The sequence below is a fragment of the Centrocercus urophasianus genome, unplaced genomic scaffold (genome assembly GCF_019232065.1).
Source record: "Centrocercus urophasianus isolate 14NV4802_14NV808 unplaced genomic scaffold, USGS_Curo_1.0 seq_15, whole genome shotgun sequence".
Lineage (NCBI taxonomy): Eukaryota > Metazoa > Chordata > Aves > Galliformes > Phasianidae > Centrocercus > Centrocercus urophasianus.
Window position 1 is genome coordinate 46,736,945 of NW_024884697.1, and position 14,728 is coordinate 46,751,672.

A 14,728-nucleotide genomic window follows, 5' to 3' on the forward strand; every position below is an offset into this window, starting at 1 on the left:
TTTTGCTTTTGAACTCCAACATACATTAATTTGCATGAATCTTCTTAGACAGATCTACATTGCACTGATCTATGAAGTCTACATTGCACTGATCTATGAAGTGTTCAGTTACAAGATACATTGCTTTTATGCAAAACAGTTGCAAATGAAAGTTCAGTGACAGATGAAGAATAAAGATGTGACTGTTAAAATTACAAAGTCAGTAAGAGATGAAGTCTTGTGTTTTTCTTGTTGTCTTTCTAAATTTTTGTCACATTTATCTGCGAATTCTGACATTTGATAGTAGGATCACCTCTCTTCTCCCAAAAAATAAATTGTTGAAGAATATGTTTTAAATGAAAATTCTCTTCACTTTCTAGTTACTTTTTTAGAATGAATTCCATATTTTAGTAATTGCAGAAAGATAACTGCAGAAATGTGTAAGAAATATTTCAAATGTAATCAGAAAACAAATGTTTGATGCAGATTTGTTGCAGGTCATATAAAATCTGATTTTAAATAGATGCAAATGCTATTATTAGTTAGTTTATATTTTTATTTAAAGTTTGAAAACCATATTTGCACCTTTGAAACATACGAGTGCCAACAAATTTCTTTGACTAATTGTGTTTTCAGGCTTAATTGTTTAATGTGTTGCCTGCAAACACCCACTTACTTCTATCAACTGTGCTTCTACATTTTGTTAAATTTATGTTCCTGTTTCATTGTCACTGGAAACTTAGATGGGAAGTTGGTCAGTGCAGGTCTTGCAGGTCTTTGGTGTTCTGACAGCAAGCACATAGTATTAATGCTTACTTTCTTGAGGCATATGATGTTAACTTGCTTTGTGTAAAATTGCTACACTCCCAGCTGATTTATGTGAGCAGAAAAATATTAAAACTAAGGCAGGTGAGATGCAGTTGTGGTTCAGGTCTCACTCTTGCCTATTCGTGCTTGTCTTGTCAGCTCTGGATAAAACAGGTCCAAAGCAGATGTGTGAATGACAGCTTTTTGGAGCACTTCCTCTTATTCCCAGATGAACGGCATATGTGTTAACGCGCATAAACTGGTACAGATGATGGAAAAGGCAATATGGCAATTTAAGTTTATTTTAAACTTCTTATAAACTTCTTATGTCATGATTTCTGGAAACTACACAGATACTATTGTAAACAGATTTCTGTGCAGCTGATTTCTGTCACTTGGAAGACTAATGCTCTAGTTCTGACAAAAATGAGAAAAGGTGGTTTCAGAGGTTTTGGTATTGTTGGCTGTGGTTTTGTTTGCTTTAATAAAATTGTTAGTTTTACTGACGTGTTCCAAGTAGATACGGATCACTTCATCTTACCTCAGTTATTTAGTTTCATTCCAGTTTATTCTAGGCCACTGACTTCTGTTACTCAGATTTGCTAGGCAGAATGTGAAATAAGGCACAATGCATACATTTTGGGTTCTCATGAAATGCTTTGAACTGTTTCACTACTGTGGTTGTCCTGAGGGAAAAAGTGTTGTATCATAGTTGTATCATCTTGTTCTTCTATTGAGATCAGGTGGAGCATGTTCAGGAATTCTTGGTATTCCTGTGTTTGGAGAAAGCTGAAAAGTCAGCAGATCAAAATGCTTTTCTGTGGTACTAGTTTCTGCCTCAGTGCTTGCTGAAGTATAATATTAGGAGATGAAAAACTTATTTTCTTATTTTAGATTTTTACCTAAATGAGAAAGTGGTTCATACATGTTTGGAAGTCCATTGTTACACTTCCTTTCACTTCACGAGTGACACAAACCTTGCTACGCTAGTTCATGGTTTTGCTCTGAGTGGTTTGGCTTGTATAACTCTCCTTTTCTGATGCACAACAGGGCAGACCCTTCCTCAGAATCCCCTTCATTTTGCAGGAGTAAGAGCAGTTTTGTTTCTAGCCTTTCTTCAGATGTGGTTCTATTATAAAATAGAGCTTTTGCAAGTCCTTGTAGGAAAAAAATAAAAAATAAACAATTCCAGAGATAATTTCTGACTAAAAGAGTCATGATATTGGTAGTTGGGCACAGGACATTATTACTTCCTTCTGGCAGGGGTGATTCCAAGTGGTTCCATTCATAGCTCTTAACCATTCATGTGGTAAGCAACAGCACTCCAGAAACACCTAATAAACAATAACTCTGTCTGGTCATGGAGATGTCTAACTTCCCTATGAGGAAATGTAAACCAGACTTCCAATCCCTAATTTGCCATTCTTCCTAAATCTCTTACTGTTGCCTTTCCTGCATTTAAGAGATCTATAAGAATCTGAAAACTATGTGAATCCTACAGAATGTAGAAATGGTGTCTGCTCCTCCTCTTAAATGTTGACTGATACTTTGAATAGCCAGAATTCTGACCTCTATGACAGGCATAATCAGCAGTCTATTCTGTGAAGGAATACCCTGACAACCCCATACCCTTCTACTTACTTTTCTTTGATGACACAACATGCACCATTTTCAGCATTTCAGGTTACCTTATAATTTTCCCATAGCCCTAAATTTCATTCACAGGAGATGCATGGCAGGTGAATTAGAGGAATCTAGCTCTGAGGAGTGAAGACTTCATAGTGCGCTGTATGTGGACTGCTGCTTCCTCTTGTTTTATCTGGAGCGTGTGCTCTGGAAGTGGAACTGGGGGTTGTATAAGAGAGCACCATGCAAAACTGCCCTTTAGGTCCACAATTTTAGTACAGGTGGTGGAAGGAAATGTAACAACTTTAAGATATTTTTACTAAGGAGATTTCTGCCAGGGTTGTTCTGTAGAAAAACGTGAATAATGTGGTTAACTCACAGGTCTGTTCTTCTGAAAACTGCATTCTTGAGACATAATTAGCTCATTGGATTATTTGTTTAGCATTGCGTAACTCAAGATTCTGGCCTCCCAGACACATCAAAATCAAAGTTTCATGCAATATTGGAAATTCAAAGAACTTTCTCAGCTGACACGGATAAGTAGGGCTTCAAAACAGTTTCATAAAGAGTATTTTTCTCCAGGGATTTGAATTTCTTTGTGGAAGAAGAATTGAAGGAAATTACTTCAGACAAATAGATTCTGTCATGGGGGAAAAATGAATTGTTTAGTGTTAGTTTATTCTTTCTCCAGCTCATAGATCTCCCTCCTTTTTCAGTCTGCTTTCTCCTAGCAAAGAAAACCATCATTTAAAATCACATCACTGACTGGGGAGATTATCAAGTTGGAATGAAATTCCTCTTGATTTTATGCTAATCAAGTAGCTATTGGTTATTTGAATGTGACATTTATCCTAAACTTCAAGTGGTTAAATCAGGTCATCACATGAAGAAAACTGAAGCTGGAAGGTCTTTGAAATAGAAATCTCTGAAATCTGAAATGTGTTTCTCTATGTAGAGCAAAGACGGAATCCCTGCAGAAGTCACCTCTGTCATCTTGGATCTTAAGTACTTCGCTGTTCTTCATATTTTATGTCATCCAAGCTATTAGCAGAATTTCATCAATGGCGGCATCAGAACTTCAGTAGAAATCTTATTATAATCTAAATGCATAATGATCATTCATGTCAGGCCTTCCAAATCCAATGACCAGTAATTCAGAGACTGCTTTCATTGTATTTAGTGATACCTCTTTTCTCCCTCCTCAAAGCTTTACCAGTATGAGAACTGTCTTTAAGACTTCAGTAAAGGCTTTACTTTATTCTAAGTTCATAGAGCAGATGATCTCAATCCTTGGGCTTTTTGCATCTGTCCCTATTAGTCCACACAGTAACATCTGAATCTTCTTAAGCTTAATCACACTGGTTGTGTGTGGCTGATAACTTAAACTATTTTTCATATTAATTATTCAGTGATTCTTAAGCTTAATCACACTGGTTGTGTGTGGCTGATAACTTAAACTATTTTTCATATTAATTATTCAGTGATTTTGGTAATTGTTTTCCTAACTCCTTGTTTGTCCCAAGGAATTGACTGCAATCTGTAAATCAGTAACAGTTCAGTCCAGCAACAAATGGTAATTTCTTCTGCACAACCAAATTCTACTTCAAGTTTAAGATATCAGATATTCATGTCATTCCACATCTGTTCTAGAAAGCTTTTTTAAAAACCCAGACAAACCTAGGATTTTTCTTCCATTATTTATTCCATCAGCTAAATAAAAAGTTTGGTGGTTCCTGTAAACAGTCTAAACAGTCAAAGGATCTGTTGATCCAGAAGATAAATCTTGTTTGATGGCCCACTGGGTTTTTATAACATTTAGCCTTCAGAAATTATCTTCTCTGAAGAGATAGACACAAATAGTTTCATATGTAGGATGACAGAATATTGAAATCTGTGATGATGGATAAAATACTATAAAGAAGTTAAAAGCTGGAAACTATTGGAATTTTCTGGTGGTTTTTGATGACCTGTTTTATCAGCTTATGGGTTGCATAAGAGGTTTTTATACTCTGAAGTCAGTGTCACTGTAGGCGTGCAGGCTGAACCATCTCAAGATGAGTAATACATTGTCCCACATTGTCCCAGTGACTATTGTGTCAAAAGATTATACTACCATAAACAAAAGCACAATTGGATTAAAATACTACAAGGGTCATAACTGAAAGATACTCAATAATACCATTTTGTTAATGTATTTACCCGTAAAATAACAACATACTACTGGTCATTAAGTTAAGAGATAGTTCAGTATTCGATACTGAAATCCATACAGTTGGTTTTTGCCTGTTTTTCCAAGTCCAGAGAAGTTTGTTTGAAATCTCCTCCTACTGCTTAATGCATCAGTTTCTTCATAATAAGTGCTTCAGTTCTGAGACCTCACTTACTCAGTGTTCAGTTCATATCCCTTTTCCATCTGTGTTCCCTGGATTTGCTTTTGCAAAATGAAAGAGTTTTGTCTTTCAGAGCGGGAAGGTCACAGGAAGCGATTCAGAAGGTGTCATTGACCTTACACTGGATGATGAGGATGATGTCTCTTCTCAAGGTAAGTGTAAAAGATTTTCCTAACAGCTGGGACAGTTGAGCTGCAAGTATTATTTCATGCCCTTGAATGATAGGAAGGAGTTTGTGTTCAGTTCAGTGTTTTTTATTCTCTGCTGTTTATGTAAAGCAGGGTGGTGGCTAGAGAATTCTGATAGGCCTTAAACAAAAGGAGTCCTGCTTAGTATAAAATACTGTCTTTAAGGTTTTTCCTTTTTCCTTTAATCTAAGAGATGTTGCTTTCTATGTTTAAATCTGTTAGAAATAAATAATCTGAAGTAATTTGAGAAGTTTAAATTATGACATTTTTGAAACCTCCTCTAGACAGATTTTGTCTTTGTTGACTGAATAATTAAAGACTTTTTACACTTGGCATTCAGGCATTAGATTGTTAGAGTTTCTAATCCTTTTTTTCCTCCTAAATAAACAACTTTGTGTAAATAACAAATGAAGATCTGATCTGTTCTCTGCTTTGTGTCTGTGTGCCAACATTAGAGTAAATACAGTTGTGCTTTTACATCCTTTGACAGTGTGATTGCACCTCATTGCTCTGACTGCAGTGTTGCAAGCCTATTTTTTTGCATGGAAATTAGCCCCTCTTCTTTTCCATGTTGTGGTTGAGATTTTTAGTTTTGCTCTACACCTGCGCCTCAGTAGTGATGATTTTCATTTAAGTTCATTTCCAGAAATCAAATTGTCCTTTCTCTCGAGTTCCATATTTTTAGTGAAGATGATATTTTGTTCATTTTGCATTGGAACAGTTCCTACATCTGACCTTAACTCTGTGCTTAGAGTGTACTTCGTCTTCATTTTTCCTTGCTGATTTTTTATTTACACCACTAAATAACCTTTTGCTAGGGGTACCTAAATCAGTTATCTTTCCTAGTTTCTAGCTGGTAGAATCCTGACCTAGTTTCCACAGCTGGAATCTCAGCAGGACTCTCGATTTGTTAGGGATAAATGATCATGCTTCCATGTGAGATAAAAACAGAACAATTCATGTTAGCCCGGACTGTCCTTGTTATCTAAATGACTCTTTTATAGCAGTAGTATGTCTGGATTCCTACTGGTCGGATCATGAGCACATCTTCTCTAGATCATGACTAAGAATGCACTCATTCAAATTATGCATCATTTAAATGATGCAGTGGCATTTATAGTGTGTAGAAATCTGTAAGTGACTATTCAAAGTGACTGTGTGTGTACATCTCTATAGTAATCTCTTGAAGGAATTTGCTGGACACTGAGAAGTCTCTCATACCAATATGAAATACAAGAAGATTGAACTAATCACAAGACCTGTTACTTTATGAAACAGCAGGAAATATCTCACTTTGTATTTTCAAAACAAGGATCTCTTCACTGCTTCTTCTATATGCTGCTTTGTTCACTGAAAGAAAATTGTTTTTGTCAAATGACTTCAGCAAAGTAGCTCAGCTTCAATCTACAGACGGGACAATGCAGAAAGTGTGCAATTTATTTTATATTACTTTTGAAGTCATGAATTGTGTTAGGTTATCATGCAAGAGTTTGTGAAGGGTGCTGCTACTTTAAGCTGTCAGTAGCTGGTGTTAAAGACAGTGTGATCATCAAAATGTTTTCCGCTTCCTCATAAATAAATAAACATCTTGAGCTACACTGCCATTAGCCCTGTTCTTGCATGTAACTTCATTAGCATACTTGATTGATAGTTTCTAAACATGTTCTTCAATATATTGCTGATATGTATTCTCAAGAGTGTAATATTTTCTATTTCTATTTCTATTCTATTTCTGTTGTGTGCTCTTTTCTGAACTAGTGGTTGCTGCATGTGCAGTTTTGTCAGGGCAAATCATTTTTGAATGGCTGCCCTTAAAACTTACTCTCTTAATTTTGTGTTCTCTAGTTTTTGGTGGTGCCTTATCTGCCCACTGTTAGTCTAATCTGGCTTAAAAATACAGCTTCCCAGTTCTCCTTGTGGACAAAAGGTCTGTTTACATACAGATTTGCACTCAAATTTTTTTACGATGCCATATAGTGAAATACAAATACAGGTGCTGTATTTCTCAGTTCTCCCAGTCAGTGGGAGTCACATTGACAGTGTGACCCAATCAGTGGGTAAGTCATGTTGACAATGTGACAAAACAAAATTTAAAATCTTCTAAATTTTTTTAATAATAAAGCTATTTTCCTTTATTAAGAAAATAGTATGAAAATTCAAAACAGCAATAAATGGATAACTAACATATCAAACAAAGGGAAGAGTCAGCAAAAAAAAAGGGTATAGGCGCCAGGAGGAGACAAGAATTATTACTTAAAAAAATAAGTTTAACACAGCAATGTTTAAGCCCTTTTTAAGGTTTAGGCCACTCCTTTCTTGGTGGAAAAAATCAGGTTTTCAAATTATGCAGAAACCTCATAATGATAGAATGAAACATTATGGAGTATAGGATGGAAAATAATTGACATGATGAATGTGAGGAACTGAATGAAATTTGAACAGTTTGGTTTGCAGAATGAAAAGATGAAAGAAATGTGCTAGAAAATATTCTTTGATAATCTGAATGACAGGAAATGAACAGATCTGTGATGTTCTAGTTCTGTTTGCAGTTGTCATTGTTATTGCTATTTTGTTTTAAAGCAGAGGCCAAGAAGCAGAATCAGACACCTCCTACAGCACAGAGCATCCCTGCCCAGCCTTTGTCTCGCCCCCTACCACCTTTGCAGCCAAACCCTCTGCAGCAAACAGGCGTGCCAACAAGTGGGCCTTCCCAGACCACTATACATGTATTACCTACAGGTAACATCATTTCTGTTATTTTGTCTGTTATTTTGTTATGGGTTTGGTTGTTTTTTTTTCTGTAGATAATTGTTGGGCATTAGAATCGTCTTAGAACTGATCAGTTCTGTGGACTCTTAATTGCTTGTATTCAGTTGTGATTTTTATCTTCTCCACAGCTATCAGACCTCAGAACTACTTTTATTTACACAGATCAGATATAGTAATCGTTGGGTTTTTTATGATCTTTTTTTCCTATATTTGGACTTATTAGCAATAGAGGATTAGGGTTTGTTTCTTTTTCTTCAGTCTGATTCTTTGGGATATTATTTTTATCTGTCCTGTTTGGAATTTGGATATATGCTGACATCGTTAATCTTTCAGGTGAAAATTACCATTACCATTTGTTTATGCTATTTTCCCCTTTCTTGCACTATCAGAAACAGATAGAATTTTGCGGCGATAGCTTTTATTTTGTATGTTCTGGGATTACATTCTAGGTTTTGGTTTGTCTCTCTTTTTCCAGCTCCGACAACAGTGAATGTAACTCATCGACCAGTGACTCAAACAGCTGCAAAACTTCCTATACCACGAACCCCAACTAACCATCAGGTGGTCTATACCACTATTCCCGCACCACCAGCTCAGAATTCTGTAAGAGGAGCTGTCATGCCAAGTCCAAGTTTAAGGCCAGTCAACCCACAGGCTGGAGGTAAGGGATTCTTTCTCCCAGGTACATTCTAGCACAGCAGAGCTTCATGCATTCTGCCTAATGGATGTGGATTGTTTTGTGTTGTTGTTTTGTTTTGTTTTACAATACTAGTCCAAATTAGAGGTTATTTTTTTGCTAACCTAAATAATTGAGAAAATTTCCAGCTATTAAGAAATATTTCACACTACAACTATGTAAATGAGGAAAAAATGGAATGAAGTTATTTCACACACTGCTTCTACTAACTCTGTATCTCTGGATGGCATTCCGAGTGCTTCACAAGATATCAGAAAGTAATGTCATGAGCACAGCTGTTCTGGAGGATGTTTTGTTATTAAGCTTGCAAGATTAAAATCTACATGTATGTGGTAAATCATGTTTGATTTCCCATCTGAAATTCCATCATGATCTCTTACGTCCTGTGCCCAGCAAGTTTTCGTATTTTAAGTCGAGACACCACACCCTTTCTGATACACTCCAAGATGCCATTGGCCCTCTCATGGTCATCCTGCTGTCCACCAGAACCCCTAGATTCCTTTCCCCTATGTTACTCTCCAGCAGGGTACTCCCCGACCTATACTGGTACCTGGGATTGTTCTTGCCCTGATGCAAGACTCCCTGCTTACCCTTGTTATATTTCATTAAATTTCTCCCTGACCAACTCTCCAGCCTGTCTGGGTCTCACTGTATGGCAGCACAGCCTTCTGGTGTGTCAGCCACTCTCCCAGTTTTGTGTTATCAGCAAACATTGCTGACAGTCCACTCTATTCCCTCATCCAAGTCATTGATGAATATATTGAATAGTACTGGTCCCAGTACCAAACCTTGAGGCACTCCACTAGATACAGGCCTCCAAATAGACTCTGTCCCATTGACCACAACTCTCTGGTTTCTTTCCTTTAGCCAGTTCACAGTCCACCTCGCTACCCGATTGTCCAGACCACGCTACACCAAGATAGACCACATCCACTGCTTTACCATCATATACCCACCTGGTTATAGAGTCGTAGAGTCATAGAAAACTTAGAGTTGGAAGGGACCTTTAAAGGTCATCTAGTTCAACTCCCCTGCAGTGAACATGGACACCCACAGTTAAATCAGGTTGCTCAGAGCTTGATCCAGCCTCACCTTGAAAGTCCCCAGGAACAGGTCATCAACCACATCTCTAGGCAACCAGTTCTAGTGCCTCATCACTCTCACTGTAAAAGCCTTTTTCCTTATGACCAACCTAAATCTACCCTCTTTAAGCTTGAAGCCCTTTTGTTATGTCTTCGTAAAAGGATATCAGGTTGGTTAAGTGTGATTTCCCTTGGTGAAGCCATGTTGATTGCCCCTAATGATCTTCTTACCCTTGATTTACATAGAGACAGCACCAAGGATAAGCTGTTCCATTATCTTTCCAGAAACAGACATGAGACTGACTGGTCTATAGTTACCTGGGTCCTCCTTCTTGCCCTTTTTGAAGTCCGGAGTGACATTTGCTTTCGACCAGTCCTCAGGCACCTCTGCTGTTCCCCACAGCTTACCATACATAATGGAGAGTGGCCTAGCAATGAACTTCACCAGCTCCCTCAGCACCCACGGGTCCATCTCATCAGGACCCATGGATTTATGGATGTCCAGATTGCTCTATTGGTCTTGAACCCAGTCCTCATCAACTGAGGCAAATTCCTCCTTTATCCTGACTTCCTCTGGGGGCACAGGGGTATAGGGTTCTTCAGGACAACCTCCAGCAGTATAGACAAAGAAGGCATTCAGTAACTCTGCCTTCCCTGTGTCTTCTATCACCAGGGCACCCACCGTTCATCAGTGGACCTACGCTGCATCTAGGGTTAGTTTTATCTGCAATGGAGATAAAAATCTGCTATTTGAAGAAGCCCTTTCTGCTGCCCTTGATCCTTCTTGCAAGGTTTAATTCTAAGGAGGCCTTAGCTTTCCTAGTTACCTCCCTATACAGTCTTATATTCCTCCTAAGTGGCCAGCCCTTCCTTCCACAATCTGCAGACTCTCCTCTTCCATTTGAGTTTGCCTAGCAGTTCCATGTTTAACTATGCAGGTCTCCTGGCTCCGTTTCTTGACTTCCTGTCCATTGGGATGCTCTGATCTTGAGATTGGAAGAAGCAGACCTTGAATGCTTATCAACTATCTTGGGCCCCTTTGCCTTCAAGTACCCTGTCCCATGGAATTTCTTGAAAATGCCACAGTTGGCCCTACTGAAGTCTAGAGTTGTGATTCTGCTTGGTATTCTGTTCCTGCCACGTGAGATCCTGAACTCTGCCATCTTATGATCGTTGCAGCCAAGGCTGCCCTCAACCTTCACCACTTCAACCAGACCTTCCTTGTTAGTGAGAACAATATCCAGCAGCACTCCTCTCCTAGTTGGTTCATCCACTGTTTGTATCAGGAAGTTATCATCAGTGTACACAGTGTTCTGGACTGTGGATGGCTGGCTGAATAGGCCTAGCAAATATTGGGCTAGCTAAAATCCCTCATGACAACCAGGGCCTGTAATTATGAGGCTGCTATCAGCTGCCTGTGGAAGGCCTTGTCAAGTTCCTTATCTTGATCAGGTGGCCCGTGATAGACACCTACAACAGCATTACCTATGTCAGCCTGCCCCTTAATTCTCACCCACAAACACACAATTCACTCCTCATCTCCCCCTGGACAGGACTCAGTACACTCTAGTTGCTCTCTAACGTAAACAGCAACTCCACCACCTCGCCTTGCTCACCTGTCTTTGCTGAGAAGGGCATAGCCATCCATGACAACATTTCAGTCATGTGATCTGTCCCACCATGTCTCTATAACCTTGATGTTGGACTTGATGATCTTGAAGATCTTTCCCAACCTTAGAATTCTGTGATTCTATGATTCCTACCCTCTGTCTGGAAGATCAGCAGTGGGTAGTAGTCTGTTGAGTGCACCAGGCAGGGGAGTGTCCTGGTGATATCCCTAATCTGGGCTCCAGGTAGACTGTAGACTTCCCTATTTTGAGAGTCAACACTGCATACTAGGCCCTCTGTTCCCTTCAGGAGTGAGTCACCAATAACTAGAATCCTTCTCTTTTTCCTTGTGAAGAGGTTATCACGTTGCTGGAAGGCATATCCAATTGAGATAAGACCTCTGGAGCAGCTTGCCTATCTTCCTCTTTGACAGCTAGTTCCTCCTGTAGGACCCCATACCTGTTCAGCAAGGTTTAACTGGAAAGGTGGGGGAGGTCAGGAGTGGATTCACTTGCTTCCTGGAGCAGGGACTTGTCTCCATTCCTCCCAGTCTCTGAGGTCCTTCCCCAACTGCTTGGTGACAAGAGGGGAGGGGATCCTCCAGATTACCTGGAGCCTCAACCTGTGCTCTCTCTCAGGGTCCACCAGTCAGTCTCTCTCTCACACTCTCTGATACTCCCCAACATCTCCACTTCATCCTTCAGCTCAACCTCTAGGCTGGGCAGATCATTCAACAGTTCACATCTGACACCAATGTTGTCTTTGCTCCCCTCCATTACAAGAACATGCTAGGCAACCAATAACAATGAGCAGAAAAGCACTGAGCTCATAAAACCTGTATGTCCTATCAGTAAATGGGCAAAATATTACTTAAGAGAGAGAAATGTAGTATAAAATTTGTAGCTGCTTGGTATTTTGCAAGAGTTCTGGATATTAGGGCCCTATATTCTGAAACTATAAAATTACCTAGTTTACTCCTGCCAGTTTGGTCAGTTTGCTATGGAATGCAATGAAATGGCAATTCCTGTGAGTAGATATTCATAGTGGTGTCCATTCTGTGAGGGAAGCTTCTTGGACAGTGATGTAATCTTTTCTGGTTTTCATACCATCCTAGCATATGCAGCCTCCTAGCATTTGAATGCTGAATGGTTGTCATTCTGCTGCTGCAGCATTTATGTTCTCCTTGAATCCCAAAGTGATTGGATTTATTTATTTATTTTTGTAAAGCTCAAGCTGCCTGAATCTCCCCCACTTCTCCTCCCCCATTTCTTTCATACTACAAATGACAAAAATATCATTCTGCCCCTTCTGCAGACATTAGCACGTGTTTTCTTTTATAGCTTAGAGGAATAGAAAGTGGTTTTGGCTTAGTACAGTAATTAGTCTGATGGCAGTTTGAGAAGGATGTGTCTGTTTGAAATTTGGTATCAGCCAGCTGAGTGAAGGAGTTTGGCTTCCAGTGTTCTGTTTTGCTGATTTAAAATATTCAGTACTCAGAAATATTCATTGTGCTTCTTATTACAGGCATGACAGTACGAATGCCTCAAACAACTGCATATGTTGTGAACAATGGACTCACTCTCGGATCTGGAGCACCTCAGCTTACAGTGCATCATCGACCACCACAAGTGCATGCAGTGAGTACTCTCATTTTGAAATTACTTAAGGCAATTTACAGACTTGTCTCTGCACCAGTATGTCTGAGATTGCTTCTCAGTGTGAACTGAAGAACAATGAAATATCTTGTAGGCACTTTCCAGCCACTTCACATGTATAACACCATCATATCACCTTCAGAAAGTTGTACCAGGAACAGTGAAAGCTGTGCTATCTTGTTAGCTTACACAGGAGTTCTTCAAATGAGCAGTGTTGCATATTGAAAAATGATGTGAATTATCTGCAGGTGAATTGTGGAGTCAAGGGTACAAAAGAACTGCCACAAGAAGTTTTATTATGATTTGAAACTATAATTCATGGGATTGCCTATGAATTGGATGATAACACTTCTCTGTTGTGTGGGTGAGAGAGCACTGGAACAGGCTGCCCAGTGGGGTTGTGGAGTCTCCTTTGTGGAGATCTTCAGAAGCTACCTTTACCTGGTCCTGAGCAAACTGCCTGTAGGTGGCCCGTGCTTCAGTAGGGGTTGGACCAGATGACCTTCAGACCATCCAACCTCAATCATCTGGTCATTTTGTGATCAGGCCTTTTACGTGGTACCCCACATCATTTTCTCCAAATTGGAAGGATATGGATTTGGTGGGCAGATTGATCAATGGATAAAGAACTGGCTGCAGGATTGAGTCTAGAGGGTGGTGGCCAGTGGCTCAGTGTGTGGATGGAGATCAGTGACAAGTTGTGTCCCACAGGAGTCAGTGCTGGGACCGATACTCTTTAATATCTTAATCAATGACATTGCCAGTGGGATTGCTTGCACCCTCATCAAGTATGCTGATGACACCAAGCTGTGGGTTGCGGTCAACACACCTGAGGGACAGGATGCCATCCAGAGGGACCTGGACAGGCTAGAGAGGTGGACCCAGGAGCACCTTTTGAGGTTCAACAAATCCAAATGCAAGATCTGCATTTGGATCTTGCACCTGGGTCAAGGCAGTCCTCACTACCAATACAAGCTCCGGAAAGAAAGGATTGAGCACAGACCTGTTGAAAAAGACCTGCGAGTACTGGTGGATGGGAAGCTGGACATGAGCCAGCAGTGTGCCTTTGCAGCCCAGAAAGTCAACCATATCCTGGGCTACATCAAAAGATGCGTGGCCAGCAAGGTGAGGGAGGTGATCCTGCCCCACTGCAGTGGTGAGGCATTACTTGGAATACTGCATCTAGATGTGGTGTCCTCAGTACAGGAGAGACATGGACCTTTTGGAGTGCATCCAGAGGAGGGTCACAGAAATTATCCAAGGAATTTAACACCTTTCCTATGAGGACAGGCTGAAAGAGCTAGGGCTATTCAGCGTGGAGAAGGATCTGAGGTGACCGAGTAGCAGCCTTTCACCATCTAAAAAGGAGCTACAGGAAAGAAGGGAGCAGACTTTTTAGCAGGGCCTTTGGTGATAGAACAAGGGGAAATAGCTTGAAGTCTGGGGAGGGTAGATTTAGGTTGGACATAAGGAAAAAGGCTTTTACAGTGAGAGTGATGAGGCACTAGAACTGGTTGCCTAGAGATGTGGTTGATGCCCTGTCCCTGGAGACTTTCAAGGTGAGTCTGGATCAAGCCCTGAGCAACTTGTTTTAGCTGTGTCCATGTTCACTGCAGGGGAGTTGAACTAGATGACCTTTAAAGGTCCCTTCCAACTCTAATGATTCAGTGATTCTATGATCAGTTTTTCAGTACAGATGCTTGCAAAAGTTAGGTGGAAGAACACAGTACAGACAACATCCTTAATTGCCAAGTCCTGAATTTTTGAGGTTTGGGTTCTTTGGTGTTTTTTTGTTTTAATCACTGCTTGGGTTGATTCTTTCTGTCTCACCTCAAACCCTTTTTAGTAAGACAAAACTTACTTTTGACTAATTTTATATCATTCTGTTGTTGAGACTGAAGTATGTTGCCTGCATACTCAATTGTTA

The 14,728-nt window shown here is 39.9% G+C and overlaps 1 protein-coding gene across 5 annotated transcripts in view; it reads left to right on the forward strand.

Annotated features, from left to right (window-relative positions):
- Window positions 1-14,728, forward strand: part of LOC122158714 (activating transcription factor 7 interacting protein) — a 91,370-nt gene that overhangs the window by 74,526 nt on the left and 2,116 nt on the right. For 3 of the 5 annotated variants that reach the window (XM_042815625.1, XM_042815626.1, XM_042815627.1), the window contains exons 11-14: window positions 4,876-4,954; window positions 7,571-7,729; window positions 8,235-8,420; window positions 12,671-12,783. In XM_042815625.1, coding sequence (XP_042671559.1) covers window positions 4,876-4,954; window positions 7,571-7,729; window positions 8,235-8,420; window positions 12,671-12,783 — 537 coding nt within the window. The remainder of the gene's footprint in view (window positions 1-4,875; window positions 4,955-7,570; window positions 7,730-8,234; window positions 8,421-12,670; window positions 12,784-14,728) is intronic. The other 2 variants (XM_042815630.1, XM_042815631.1) reach the window with 1 other exon arrangement.